The sequence below is a fragment of the Candoia aspera genome, chromosome 3, assembly GCF_035149785.1.
Source record: "Candoia aspera isolate rCanAsp1 chromosome 3, rCanAsp1.hap2, whole genome shotgun sequence".
Taxonomy (NCBI): domain Eukaryota; kingdom Metazoa; phylum Chordata; class Lepidosauria; order Squamata; family Boidae; genus Candoia; species Candoia aspera.
Genome location: NC_086155.1, coordinates 54,534,452 through 54,549,119, shown reverse-complemented (window position 1 = coordinate 54,549,119; position 14,668 = coordinate 54,534,452). Strand labels below are relative to the sequence as shown.

The following is a 14,668-nucleotide window of genomic DNA, read 5'->3' as shown; positions in this document are numbered from 1 at the left end:
GAATAATATAAAAAGTTTAATTGCATTCAGGAGTGGGTAGGAAATCAATCTGATCAAGACCACATTAAGGGAAAATGTTTTTCCTCCACAGAACCCATGGCAACAGGAAGGAAAAGTTCATCAGGGAAATGGAGGGGGAGAGGTATACCTTCTCCTGTACTGTCATCTGATTGCTTTTCTGCCCTGAAACCTTCTGTGGCAATTTAACTTTTTAATCAAACCGCAGGGAATTGATGATCCTAGGTTTTGTTCTGCTTTCAGGGACTTCTTGATGTTCCACAATATCACAACACTATGAGAGGCTAAGCGTTTTCTAATTTCTGTCTGGAAAAACAGTTTCCCAGGGAATCTGCCACCGATTGTACTAATGAGGGTCAGAACTGCATGGAAAAAAACCCAACAAACCCCTTTGAAGCTGGCAAAGTTTACTCAAAGCTGCAGGAAAACCTACAATCCTTCTATGAGTGGCTTTGCACATCGAGATTGAACTGTGAGTAGGGAAGGTGAGGAGAACAAACCCTATCTATCCAGAAACACTAATGACAACCACCTGGTTTAAAATAAAAAGATATTCTGGAATAAAGAAAGATGTCTCCAGAACTATATACCCAGCTCACAGTAGTCATTCTGCAAGTTTCCATTTTTAATCCCAGCTCTGGAATCTCTTATTTGTTTTACGGGAACAATATCTGCATGTTAAGAAATCACTAATTGCTGGCTGCCCCATTTAAATCATCTGTGTAAACTGACACTTAATTATCTTCAAGACTTTTTAACATGCTGTGAAGGTATAAAGGTATGAAGGGTCACAAAGCACTTTTCATTAAAAGTCCATGTTCTTGAAGTCTACTGAGCATCGGTATCGGCCATCAGTGAATTTAGAACATATGAAGGTTGGCATACAAGGACAGGTGTGATGCTGCCGTTTTCCGAAGAAAGGGACCTTTTAGAGAAAATAGAAAATATGAAGTGTATTAATAATAAACTTTGCATTCAAGTAAGGTAAGCAGCTAAGTGTACAAAGAAGCCCATAAAATAGGCTTTATGCTTAATAAAAGCAAAATGACGCTATTCTGATTTATGTGGCCTAATCTACCTAAACTAGTTTTCTTCACACTTGGCAACTTTAAGATGTGTGGACTTCAACTCCCAGAATTCTGGGAATGCTGGCTGGGAATCCTGGGAGTTGAAGTCCACACATCTTAAAGTTGTCAGGTTTGAAAAACACTGACCTAAACTCTACAATATAATTTGGAATGGACCCAGGACTTGCTGTTTTCCAGAAAGTTCTGAGATAACAAGGAACTACAAGGAGGCCTAAACAGAGAGGGAAAATGTTGTGGCCCACTTCTCCCTTGGAGACTTATGAACGTGTGAAATCATCTCATGAGAGAGAAATAAAAGGCTACACTTTTTCCTCTGAAGCTAAGGCTACGCTGATACCTGTTTTCTTAAAAGTCTTCTTTCCTTGCAAAAGAGAATTGTTGTGTGAAACAACTTACCTTCAGTTAAGAATTCTGGTTTTTTGCCTCCCTCCCAGCTTAGCTGATAGTTGTGCAGCAGATAATGTTACTGCTGCTTTGTTTCTATAATTCATCTCAACAAAGTAAAACAGTCTTTAACCTATAGAAAATGAAATTCTCAACTAATGCTCAAATGCCATTTTGCTCTGTACATGTGATCTGGGATATAAATATTTTAATACACAAGTGAATAAATAATATGAAGCCTGTAGAAAGTGTCACATGCTCCAGCAGCTGACATATATCAGCAAATCAATATAAAGACATTTGTTGACACTAAGGACAATTAGTACTACATACTACATGTTGTGAGCTAGTTGAGGCCACTTACAAATACCTTATGGCTAATAGGGTGGCATTCATCTCCTTCACGCCCTAATGGAGTGCACATGCGGAGCCCGCGGAGCCACAAGCTGATGGCGCAACATGTCCCACTTCCACACTGCAGATCTCTTTCGCAGGCCTGCAAAAAGACACCACAGGAATGCTAGTTAGCCATATCTACCGTGTGAAGGGGGAAATGTTATTTGCCATTGGTTTAATGATCACACTCATAAGTACAGAAGGCTTTTTCAAGTGATTAGTTTTAGGCTAGATTTGCTATATCTGGACTGCAAAACTGCCGGTGACCGCTTGATGGCAGCAAAAAGTTGGAACTTCCTATATCTCATAGAAAAGAATATCTGCATTTTCTATATGGTACAATACCTTTTTGCTGGCACCTAATGGCTGCCTGACATGGATGTGGAAACTCTATTTTTAGGGAAATGAGCAACCCAATTCACATATGGAATTAAACAGCTTGAATAATACAGTACAGTAATACGATAGTAAAGCAGGCTTTTTACTACTGCACAATTAAAGTGAAGTCAATACAAATTAAACCCTGGAAGCTAAACTTGTGTCTGAATTATGTTAAATGGATACTCAAGAACTCAAGACACAGTTCCGCAGACCTATTCAAGAATGTCAACAGACTAAACAATGATCACTGAGATCAATGTTTGAACCAAACTGATATGCTAAGCATTTGGAAGTCAGGAACATATTAGAAAGTGGATTCATCTAAAAGAGTTGAAAAGAGAAAGCTCAGGGATGCCTGCACATCCCTTCTGATGTGCTTATAAGAATGGGAGTGTGGCTACAAGAATGGGATTTGAAGGAAACTGTATAGACGCCCCAGAAGTATAGCCTCTTTATTTTGCTTCTCTGAGTTTACTTGGCATGTATATAGGTTTGTCTGCTTAGAATTGGTTATTTATTTATTTAAAAGATTTCTATGGCTGCCCATCTTGTGAAACACAGCTCTGGGTGGCTAACAGCAATAATAAAAATACAACACTAGAACAATCCAACAAACAAACAAACAAACAAGAAAATCCTGGCTCTCCATCAACAGCATCTATTCAACTATACAGTTGCCTGGGCCCCAACCTTGTTCTCCCAGGGGCTGGGGGAAAAGCCAGCTCTTAACACCTTTCTAGAAAGCTAAGAGGGGGGGGGGGCTGCCAGATCTCAAGGGAGACTGTGTTCCACAGGGCAGGGGCCACTACAGAAAAGGCACACTTCCTAGGTCCCACTGGATGGCAACATTTGAGGGAAGAGACTTGGAGTGGGCCCACTCTATCTGACCTAGTGGGACAGGCAAATACCACGTGGTCTTCAAGGGCAGCCCCATGTAGAGCTCATTACAATAGTCCAGCCAGGAAGTGACTGAGGCACGAGTGACTGTGAGCAAGGCCTCCCAGTCAAGGAATGGGTGCAACTGGTGCACAAGATGTACGGTAGCTGTGCAAAAGCCCCCCTAGCCATGGCTGCCACCTGCTCCTCGAGCAGGAGCCACGAGCTCAGTCTAGGGAAGTGCTACCCCATCAAGAGTCAAAGATCACACATCACCAGACCCAGGACTGATTAAGTCCACTGGAGTTGGGCAGACAATTAATAATAATAACAACAACAGCAGCAACAATACCATTCAGACTCAGGAGCCATATATATGCCAATTGCAAAGCAGTTTTTTTCTTGAACAGGTTTGTCACTGATATGACTCTTAATGAAACATGCACATTTGATTTATCTATCAGAGGTCTTCTACCCTTCCTCACAGGACTATTTTAGAATAATTTCCCCAATTCAATTAAATATGGACATTTCCAAATAATACGTTAGAAACTACCGTGGCTCACCAAGCATATATAAGTTCTTATACCTCCATTGTGCTGATATAGAATCAAAATAGGGAGGAGGAGGAGGAGGAGACATAAGCCCCAACTTAGGGCAGACCTGAGCCCATTGCAAATGCATTCTGTGCCTATGTTTTCCAGGTTCAGTTCAAAGCTGCTGTTTCCTGACCCAGACCATCTTAATCTCTTCAGAGGCAATGGTCTCCAACACTTCATTCTGTTCTAGGGCTCGGTTTGGCTGCAGTGTCCCCTCTGCAGGTCGCCTGTACCATTTTGTCCTGGGCTGCAGGGCTGCTGCGCTCTCAGTGTATTATTATAATCTTGCAGTTGATCCAACAATGGCCTGTTAAGCCAATGAACTATCTCCAACCCTAGAAGCTCATACTCCATTCAGCCTTTACATTTCCCAGTGGGTACCCTTTCCATTTCTGCCCAGACCTAGTGAAGCAGGCTCCCCTTGCCTTCCTGCCCCATCCCACCCCAGTACTGCAAATCTTCCCCTCCTTGTATTATACTTTTTACATTTTTAACTTGCAATCAAGAACATCGCTGCTTTGTTTCTATGAAGCTGAACCATCAGTTCTTCCTTGCTGTCAAGTTTCCATGGGCCTACAGAAAACACAAGAACCAAAGAACAGCCTGTTCCCTGTAGTTTTGATTATGGTAGCATCAGAGCAGTGATGCTACTTTAAGGAGGGGAAAGAAGAAGAACAGTTCTGCTCTAATGTCAAGAAGACAGTGTGGGAAGGGGTTATGAAGGCATCCATCCAAACAAATATCTGGGAAATCAAAGGCATGTCATGGGACTGGTAAGGAAGGAACCATCCCTAAAAGGAAAAGGCAGGCACTGGTGGACTGGTCCACACAGGATTGTCGGTAAGGGTTGCCTTCCTTGCATGGGTGAGAAGGGCAAGAAAAAAAGAGAACAAGCAATCAGATCTTCCAGTAGTCATAATCCAGAGTGAGCCTCAATCCAGTCCTATTGCCAACTCTCTACAAGGTGAACTGGAATTTCTTAAATTAGCTTAAGAAACTGCTGGGTGCAGTTTAGGAGAGAAGCAGCTTAGGTTACATTGTGGAATTGTCCTTAGATCAAGCAAGCAACTGTGTGCAAATATAAAATGCCTTTCAATAGAAATGTCGAAAGAGCTGTGCTGCTGGCCAAGGATTTTGGAGTTGATATCCAAATCTGCAAAGCATCTAGTTAAGGATGGCTTCTTTAGGAAGATCTCTCGATTTTGTGGTAAGCAAAACCTGTCTTCACCTTAAAGGCTTGTTAGGAGTTTGTTGGACATTAAATCCTGCAGGCATTATAAAGATACACACAGAATTAAACCCATGTTCATTTTGGTTTAAATAATTCATTAAGTGTGGAGTCCTTGATGCTCTCTGAGCCTTGTTGTTTTCTTGCAGACCTTTCTTGGAACCCTGAGCTACAAATATTCTCTTCAATTAATTCACTGAGTCTACAGTCTGTTAGTTCTGGAGCCCTTGTAAGAATATGGATATTGGACTGCTAATAGAGGGTCTAAGCCAACTGGCCCCAAGCAAGGTTTTCAAGTAGCTTCCCTGCACCCATTGCCTATGAATTAGTCCAGTTTCTTTGCCATTAAACACTTGATCAACCCAGCAAATTGGCAAAATTGCTTACTCTGCAGAGCACATTAATCAAAAAGCAGATATGTATAACAGGTTTGCAGTTAGAAGAAGAAAGAGATGGCAGGCTAATAAAACATGACAGCTTATAACTAATCTTATCATTTATTACAGGGAGGGGTAAAATTGCAGGCATCACAACAAAATGAAATGACATTTATATGGCACTATTTTTGAAATATGCTGGAAGCATAAACAGGGCATCTCAAAAGAACAATAAATATACTTTTTTTCAGGGGAACAAAAATAAGCAGGCAGTTCATATTACTCCACTCCTTCAATTCGTTTTTGTTTAGGAAACTCAGTTGTGTAATATGCAATGGACATCTAATTCTGATTATGCCGTAATTCTGTTGATAAGAGATAAATGATAGCTTTTGCTTTCCAGAAAAGAATGAGGCAACCTGTGAGACTCTTTTTCAGCAGGAACAATATTCTGTTAAACCAATTCCACATACTTGCAATTGCTTTAATAAAGAAATGGTTATTTCCAATGTGAGTTGACTTCTAAGCATTTAGCAGTAACCAGATGTCAGCGAAAGCATTAACCTTTCAATTTGCATAGCGTAGTCAGTCAGAGAATCAAGACCCATATTATCCTTGAAGATGAAGCCCCACATCTGCAATGAGAGCAATGAGATGGTTCTATGAGAATACTGGTGAAGGAGGAAGAAGATTTCACTGGAAGAACAGAGGACACTGCCGAGCCTCCACTGTTTGCCTTAATTCCAGATCAGTCCTGGATGGATAGATATTTACTCTGCAGAAATGGTTAGGTCTCAGCAGATAGGCCAGAAAAAGGCTCAGAAGATCAGTGCCACATACAACAGCCTACTCCAATCTGGTGTATTCCAGATATGCTGAAACAGATGACAACTACCAAATTACCAGCCATCACGTTGGCTGACAATTTGGCAATTTGACAAGTCAGCACCTTCAGAAAGCTAAATTCTTATAGCACTCAGAAGTACACAGGAGAGTTGTATAGAAAACTTATATGGAACTTGGTTTAGATCAATAGCATGTTCCAGATATGGTGGCCACTCACTTATTGCCTAATTTTTAAAGAATGCATATTCAGAAAAGGGAGCAACAGATGGTATGAATCTGCATTATAATCTGTATGTGCTGGCTTTTGTGTGTGTGTGTGTGTGTGTGTGTGTGTTTGTATCAATTTAGAAAGCCTTGACATAGCTTAAATAGAAAATGCAATATATCTTGTCATACTAAAGGAGACTGTGAGCAGTTGAACAGCATATCTATTCAATTAGCTCTCCAGGTTGGCTAATGGCCAACTTCAAGCCCTCAGCTTTCCATTCTTACAGGTCTTAATTTTTATACTGGATTTGTGCTGAGCAGCCCTTCAAACAGAGGACCATATTCTGTCAAGTAAGACTTACGGACATTGTAGTTTTTGATCGGAACTTAAAAGCTCCACTGCCTTCAGAATAAATGTGACCAGTTAAGTACATTTTTAAAAAAGAAATGGAAGTAATATAACATGTGATAAAATCAGTGAGATGTTTGTTTGTTTGTTCTTATTTAAAATACTTTTATGCCCACCCATCTTAAAACCAGAACTTGGGGTGGCTCATAGCCACAAGACAGAAACAATATCATACCAAAAACTAAAAACAAAAAACAATAACAGAAACAACAGGAAGACCTGGCACCGCAGCCAAACTCCCTTGATGCAACCCACAACAACCTCTTCCAACTCCAACTTCACCCAGTCCCAATGCTTGGAGGAGAAGCAGCTCTTTACAGCTTTCTGGAAGGTTAAAAAGGTAGGGGCCTGCTGGATCTCAAGGGGAAGGGTCCTCCACAAGGAAGGGGCTGCCACGGAAAAGGTACTCCAAGACCAGTGCTGTTGTTTGTTTTCCCTAAGAGTCTGGAAGAGATGTGGGGAAGAAGTTAATAAGCATCTGGATAACATAAATGCAACTCCACTGGAGGAGATGAACTGTATTTTCAGTGATACTGGCCCCCAGCACTACCCTGTTTGCAAAAAGGAACAGAGCTACCTGGCTCCTCTGCCTGAATATATAGATTCTCCCATCCTTTTATCCTTCCTGCTGGTAATCATGCAAAGACCTGTGAAAAACAGGGTAGAAGTTTGCTTTTCTCTCTAATCTCCAAAATAGGAAGTAAATGGGAACTACACAGGTTGAAACTGAGAATGAACCAGCTAATTGTTACTCTGGCCTAAAATCCTGGCAAGCAGAATAACTTTTGGGGATACAATAAGCAGCATGGAAATCCATTATTCTCTTGCATTGGAAAGCTTTCAGGCACAATATAAAAGCAACCACTGTGATCTGAGGGACTAGAAAGAAGGTATAAAGCACATTATCAGTCTTCTCTGTCCTTATATTGTTAAAGCTCTCCCACGCTAGGAACGTAAATCTATCAACAGAGTTAGATGACACCCTCCCTCTTTTTCTTGCAGAGTTGCTGTCGCCAGGTACATGTAATGGAGTCTTAGATTCCCCCTACTCCCCCTACTCCACTGGCATGGTTTGGGGCACAGAGAAAGTTACCTTGCTCCAACCAATAGAGGTACAGTCTGCGCTAAAAGAGCCCACCAGCTTGTCCTTGGCAGAACAGTCCTTTGCTGGAGAGAAAGAATGCTGCTTTTCCCATGCCATTAAAAGCAGCAAATTTTCTCTAGGAATTTCAGCCACTCTTCTTTATACTCAGCTATGCCATTGTTGCAACATGTAGCTATAGAATTACTGTAGGCCCCAAACTCAGGACTCCAAAAAAGTGGCGATGCCCCAAGGGCTTACATCTTACAGACAGTCCTCACTTACCGACCATTTGTTTAGTGATGGTTCAGACTTACAACAGTGCTGAAAAAACTGACTTACAACTGGTGCTCACACTTACAACCATTGCAACGTCCCTGCAGTCACGTGATCACAATTTGGGTGCTTGGCACCCAAATTTATGACCAACACAGCATCCTGTGGTCATGTGATCACCATTTTTGACCTTCCAGGCTGGCTTCTGCCAAGCAAAATCAATGAGGAACCTCATGATTTGCTTAATGACCACCTGGTTTGCTTAATGACTGCTGCAAAATAGGTCATAAAATTGGGTTGGATTCACTTAATGACCCCTTTGCTTAGCAACCAAAATTCCAGTCTCAATTGTGGTCGTTAAGTGAGGACTACCTGTACAGTCCTGGGTTGCTATTTGCTTACCATGAAAACTGCTTATGGCTACTGTAGTCAAAAGGGAACAAGCTCACATATGCCTCCTATAGCCTAGGACTTACCCTTGATATAGAAAACAGGTTCAAAATAAAATCTTCATAGGCCAGGCTCTATCTAATTCCTGTGCTCACTTTTCCATTAAACTTTAACCTTTGCTTTTCAGGCATATCTGGCACACCCCTTCTTGAATTCCTGGTCTTCTGTTGTACAGTGTGATAGCTATTGAACTGGTTCTTCTTGACGCCTATGGAAATGAAGCATGTGTGTAAGTGTAAGTGTGTGTGAGAGAGAGTGCGTATATAGGTCTTGTCTTTGAACAAGAAGTTGGATGAAATGCCATAAATCCATTTTAGCCATTTTTCCTATAATTGTATTTTTTTTTCTGTTTGTGCTGATGGTTGTAGCACCAAAGTGAGCTGCTCTTTTAAAAAATATCTACTTCCACTGTATCGAAATATTATCTGAGTCACTTAAACGCCACAGCTGTGACAATTTAAATAGATAAATGTCAGGACAAATACGTAATAATGCAATTTTCTGCATCTGTTAAAATTCAAATAGTTTAAATTAAGTAAAGATGAGGAAATAAACATCAGCCTTATTCAAAGAAACACTAAACAAACACAAATCAAATTCTGCCAGGCTGTGAATTGCCATGCTGAGGTCATCAGAACTATTTAGGGAATGGGAAGTAACCCATCAAGAATATGAGCATCCAGTTATTACAATACTTTTGACAGAGTCACCCCTTTATTTGGTTTGATTGTGACTCAGACCCATTCAGGTACACTGAGAGGATTGTTCAGACAAGTATGCTTTTTGATTTTGGATTAACCTGAATTCTGCTTCTATTTGAAATCTGCATGAAATACTTGCATATTTGTATCATTAGAAACAATTTTTAAAATACAGGTAACAGAAGAATAGGCTAATTTTGAAAGATTTCAGCTCATGAGATATGGCCATGAAATAGATTATTTTATTTTTTGTTTTCAATATACATCTCCCGTATATATATTTCCAAAGTAACACACAGATAGGCCTATAAGCACACAGTTGGGGAAAAAAATAACACTGAGTGGTTAACATAATATGTTCCCAATGCAATCCCATTCAATGGATCCAACCAATTTCTTATCTGAAAAGTATCTTTATGAAATCAAAGGCAGGATTCTTTAATAAAGTTATCAGTAGTATTGTACTACTTTGGCAGATTGCAAACAGACTGCAATCCTTAACAAATTCGGGGCAGTTTCCCCAACTTAGTGTCCTCCAGATATGTCAAAACCTCAATTCAAAGAATTGCCAGTCTATATTCTGGGAGTTGTACAGGGGTGTTGGGGGCATGTGTGTTAAAGAAGTCAAAATGGTCGCTATGATCACATGATCATGACCACTATTTTGACCCACCCGCCCTTGCAGACGCCCCTAGAGTTGTAGACCCAGTACATTTGGAGGACACTGGATTTGAGCAGGCTCTACTAGGGGAAAAGCCCAACTAAATAGAATGTGTGTATTTTTAGTGAGCATTCATAGTGCTGCACCCTTTGTTATGATAACAACATCTCTATTTGGGGGGAAGGGAACTGTTAATTTTCCCTTTCTCTTTAAATTCTTGCATTTGTATAAAAGAAGAACCCCATCCAGTTAGTTTTTAAATTAAATAAAATACAGTGCATTTTCTGTGAATTATCTATTTCAGTGTAAAAGGGGGCAGGCTTCCAGCATTTATAACAGTTGGTTGGAAGAGGGATTTTCAGTCCATGTGAAAATTGAATACCATCCAATAGTTAGATCTTTTCTCCTTGACATGTTAATATTTTTAATGGTAATGTACTTTTTCTTTTTTACACTGAAACATGCTAACCGCTTTAAGACAGATATCCCCTTGGGTACCGCCATCCTATCTAAAAGACCATAAAGAGGAGGTTTTCAGTTACACCGACTGCCAGGAGGCACCATGTGACTGGTTCCATCCTCCTGGGATTCATCAGGTATGAGGAGCCAGATGTTATACTATGGGGTTCTTCTGGGAATTGAACTCATGGACCTTCACGCTTTAGATGACTGTAGAATTGTGTATCTCTTCTGGTAGCTTACTCTGTAGCATTAATACTGCAAACCTTGTAGTTACCTGGAAGGAAATCTCACTGAAAGTAGTAATATTTGACAATACAGTTAGACTAAATTAAATGTCTTCAGGATGTATCACATGTAGTTCTTGTTATTTTTCGTCATCTGGATCAGGGACACCAGACATGGGGAGGAGCAGAAAAGCTTTCCATGCAGCTGCCTTGCTAATCAAAATCTCTCTCTCTGTAGACAGCTGAAGGAGTGTGTGCATGGGTATGTGTGTTTGTGTGTTTTAACCTTCAATTTGCAACAGTGAGGGGTTGGTTCCTGTTCCACATGGTACGCATGTGGATTTTTAGAATTAAGGGATTCTAAATCACATCCAGTAATTTGGATTGAACCACCATGCACTTCCTCTACAAGAAATGGGGAAAACTGTAGCCACTCATCAGTGTGCACTGAACTGCTCTTCCAGATTAGCCAGTATGCATAAGGTTACAAAATGCCCTTATCCATATTGGAAAGAAGCCCCATTGAATTTGACTGACCGTGTGTTTCTGTCCTTTAGCAGAATCATGTAATCTGTCATCCAAGGAAGCTGATTTACTCTGCTTCATGGTTGGACCAACTTCTTGCTTCTTCTTTAATTTTTTGTCATGTCCATGTATAAAACAGTTTTTTGGACATGTGTGTCCTTAATAAGTATCTCTATAAGTAATCTTCACTTCTAGGAGAATGATGCTCTCAACTTTACTCAACGAGATATTTCAGTTTAGCTGATGCAGATACTACTATAGCAGTTAGCTGATATATGCAAATAATACACAAACAATCTCTTTACTTGAATAGTGTAATATAGAACTTAAGGAATTCTCTGAAGCAGCTTTGGTCATCAGAAAAACTACAATTTTTTTTTTCAAATTATAGAACCAGTTGCTGAAATCTTTTTAAAAAATTCTCTTGTCAAACACTTATCAATATATTGAGTGGGGATAAATATGGTTGATGATATTTAAAATATACTATCTATATCAATGTTGAGCTTGTAAACAGAGTTTTGTGTAAGCTACTTTAATATGGGATTAAGAAACAAATTCATAGCTTGTGAATTTATATAGCTAATATCGAAAATATGTTGTTATTATTAACAACATATTTTCAATATTAAGATACATTAACACCATTAAAGAAATTCAAACTTGCCTTTCTATATTAACAAATCCCTTATAATGAACATTGAGAATATAATTATATATTACAGATTATCAATATTCACTAACTTAACCTTTAAACAGACTTTTAAAAATAAAAATACCTTACCATTTTTAAAAACTTACATACTAAACTTTTAAACCTTTATATAAACATACAGTACAATTCTATGCATCTCTACTCAGGAGTAAACCCCATTTTTTAGGTTAGTATGTATTACAGCTTCAGACTCAATTCCAAGCCCATGACTATTAAAAAAAAAAATCCTTTGAGATCAATTAAACATTTTTTTTCTCCCTCTACCCTTCCAGGACCTGTGAAAATGCAAAATAGTAATAATTAGTTAATAATCAGTTTTCCTGATTTTTATTTTATTATGTTTTGGCTTGCATATTTTCAGTGATAACTTAAAATCTCAGTGTTAGAGCTTAAATATTTATTAGCTGTGCCATTTATTGCAGTTAACAATATTAGAAAAAGTTCTGTCCCCCATTGCCAAAATTCACAGTCCATCTTCATAGCAAGTGGACCCTAAATTTACAGCCAGGATGGTCACACAACTTCTTCAACAATTACAATTAGTCCATAAGCAAAACTGAAAAGAGAGAGAGAACTTACCCCAGTGATCACTGCACATTTGTACAAGGTTAGTAAAAGAAGGAAGCATAAGATTTGCATAAATATTTTCATGGTGCTTGAGGAAAAAAAGCTTATTTCTCTTTCTTCTTACACTCTCTTACATGTCACAGCCTCTCTACAAGGTTGCAAGTTTGTCTCTCCCTTCCTGCCTCTGGGAGAACTGATCGCATCCTCGTCTCTTGGTTCTCTATTTAACATCTTCTCAGCCCCTTTCAATTTGTTTGCTGATGTGATAGTACGATGATCCAAGAGCACAAAGATGAGATGTGAGCCTATAACACTGTTGTAACACTACCATCATTTTCAGTTTTTCAAAGACTTAGATTCAGAGAGACATAATTATTAGAGTTTTCATTTTTAATTTATAACTGGAAAACTTACAAATCATATCCGAATTGGAGTCATACTTTTTTTTAAAAAAATTCAGAATTGACAGTGTATAATTGGTGCACTAAGTTTGGGAGGAGTTGGAGAAGATTTTTTAAAATATTTACGAAATATTCTGATCCTCTCCCAATCCTACAGTGATCAGATTTCTGTTATGGATTGAGATAGCAAAAGCAGTGGGTTTCACTGTCATATTTAGAGGGGCAAACCTTATATCTGGCATTGACTGAGACATTTAGTTCTAACTCAGGGACTGTTATACTGTATTTTATTTTTATTTCTAGTGGTGGACAGTGCAGGATTGGGAGAGTACATTCTGGGGTGATGGAATTACAGCCCAATGCACTTGGAGAACATCAGGTTGGGCAAGATGAGCGTTTTTAGTTGGACAGGTCTTACTTCTTCTGGCATTATGTAAAGATCAAAGAATGAAAAGCTGTTGTCAAAGGAAGAAATGAGCAGAGAATAGGCAACCACTTTACCCATTTAAAATAAAAGCTAAACCAGGTATTGCCACAGTTACTCCTTAGGGCAGGGGCTGATAATTAACAGGATTGCAGCTGTTTGGGAAGGAGCATTTTTTTCCTCTCCTGCAATGGTTCCAGGAACATCCCTCCTCTGACGCTGGTATCTACACTGGGAGTAAATATTCCATTGGTACAATGTGTCATTACCTCCTGTTTCATTATTAGCTTCTTTTCCCCTTTCAGATGAGGAAAGTGTTAAAGAAGGCACTGTCTCCCTACCTCCTATCATCCCAGAAGTGATCAGCCCTTCTCCCCATTCTCACTGAATGCCATTTGCATTTTTAAACATGCACTTTACCTTCAAACTATTCAATTGCTCTAGATGTGAGGGGCAATTAATATCCTTGGAGAACGTGAGATTACAAGGGGAGAACATGGGAAAGCCTGAGTTGCTGTGCTCATCACCTTGAGAAAGAGCTCCTTTCCTGGGTCTTGATCATGTGAAGATTCATCAAGCATTGGTGGAAGCTACCTACCATCTAACACTGGACAGCCTTAAGCAGAAGCCAAACTGTGCTCACCGTACCATGAACCTCCCCAATGTGTGTTGATGGGTGGCAGGCCAAAATGACACGTTCTTTCCATAGCAAATATGGGCCAAAAGCAGGTGTTCCTTCTCTTATTATTCAACCACCTGCCACAAGAGGCTCATCTCATGCAAGAAGCCTGCAATATTCTTCTGGGGTCAGACGGCATAACTATGCCATGCACAGTACGTCCAAGAGCATCCAAAAGTCATTTAACTGTACAAAGAAATGCTGTCCTTTCAGTATTATAAATCATTTGCAAGTAACCACCTATCTGCTTCAGTCAGAGAATACAGTAACTAAATAATTGGGAATTAGAATTAGACACTAGATCCACTCTATTTATCTTCTTAGCATTTGCCTTACCAGGGTGTTTATTCTTGATGGATGGCACAGTTGCTTTTTCCAAGCCGCAAAATCTTTAAGGCTGATCCTGGATTTATAGATATTGAAACAGCTGTTTGATTACTATTCTCCCCAGACCCACCTTGGCACCTTCTTTGCACTGTAATCCTATTCCTTTAAATTAGCCTTTGCCCATGGCACTGTCCACGCTGTCATGCTGCCTCAGGACTTTGGGAATTGTAATCCCGGTAAACTTGGAGGGCACCGGGTTAGGAAAGACTATTCCAAGTTGGTACTAAACAGAGACTTCTCCAAGTTACAGCCTGTAACTTTCCAAATGTTATTTAATTACAGCTTTGAAATGGGCTGTGAAAATAA

The 14,668-nt window shown here is 39.5% G+C and overlaps 1 protein-coding gene across 1 annotated transcript; it reads right to left on the bottom strand.

Annotated features, from left to right (window-relative positions):
• Window positions 1-625: 625 nt before the first annotated feature.
• On the bottom strand, window positions 626-12,555 carry PROK1 (prokineticin 1). Its single transcript, XM_063300108.1, has 3 exons — window positions 12,484-12,555; window positions 1,861-1,986; window positions 626-943 (listed from the first exon to the last, which is right to left on the bottom strand). The coding sequence occupies exons 1-3, from the start codon at window positions 12,553-12,555 to the stop codon at window positions 824-826; spliced, it is 318 nt and encodes a 105-aa protein (XP_063156178.1). The 3' UTR covers window positions 626-823.
• Window positions 12,556-14,668: the final 2,113 nt, after the last annotated feature.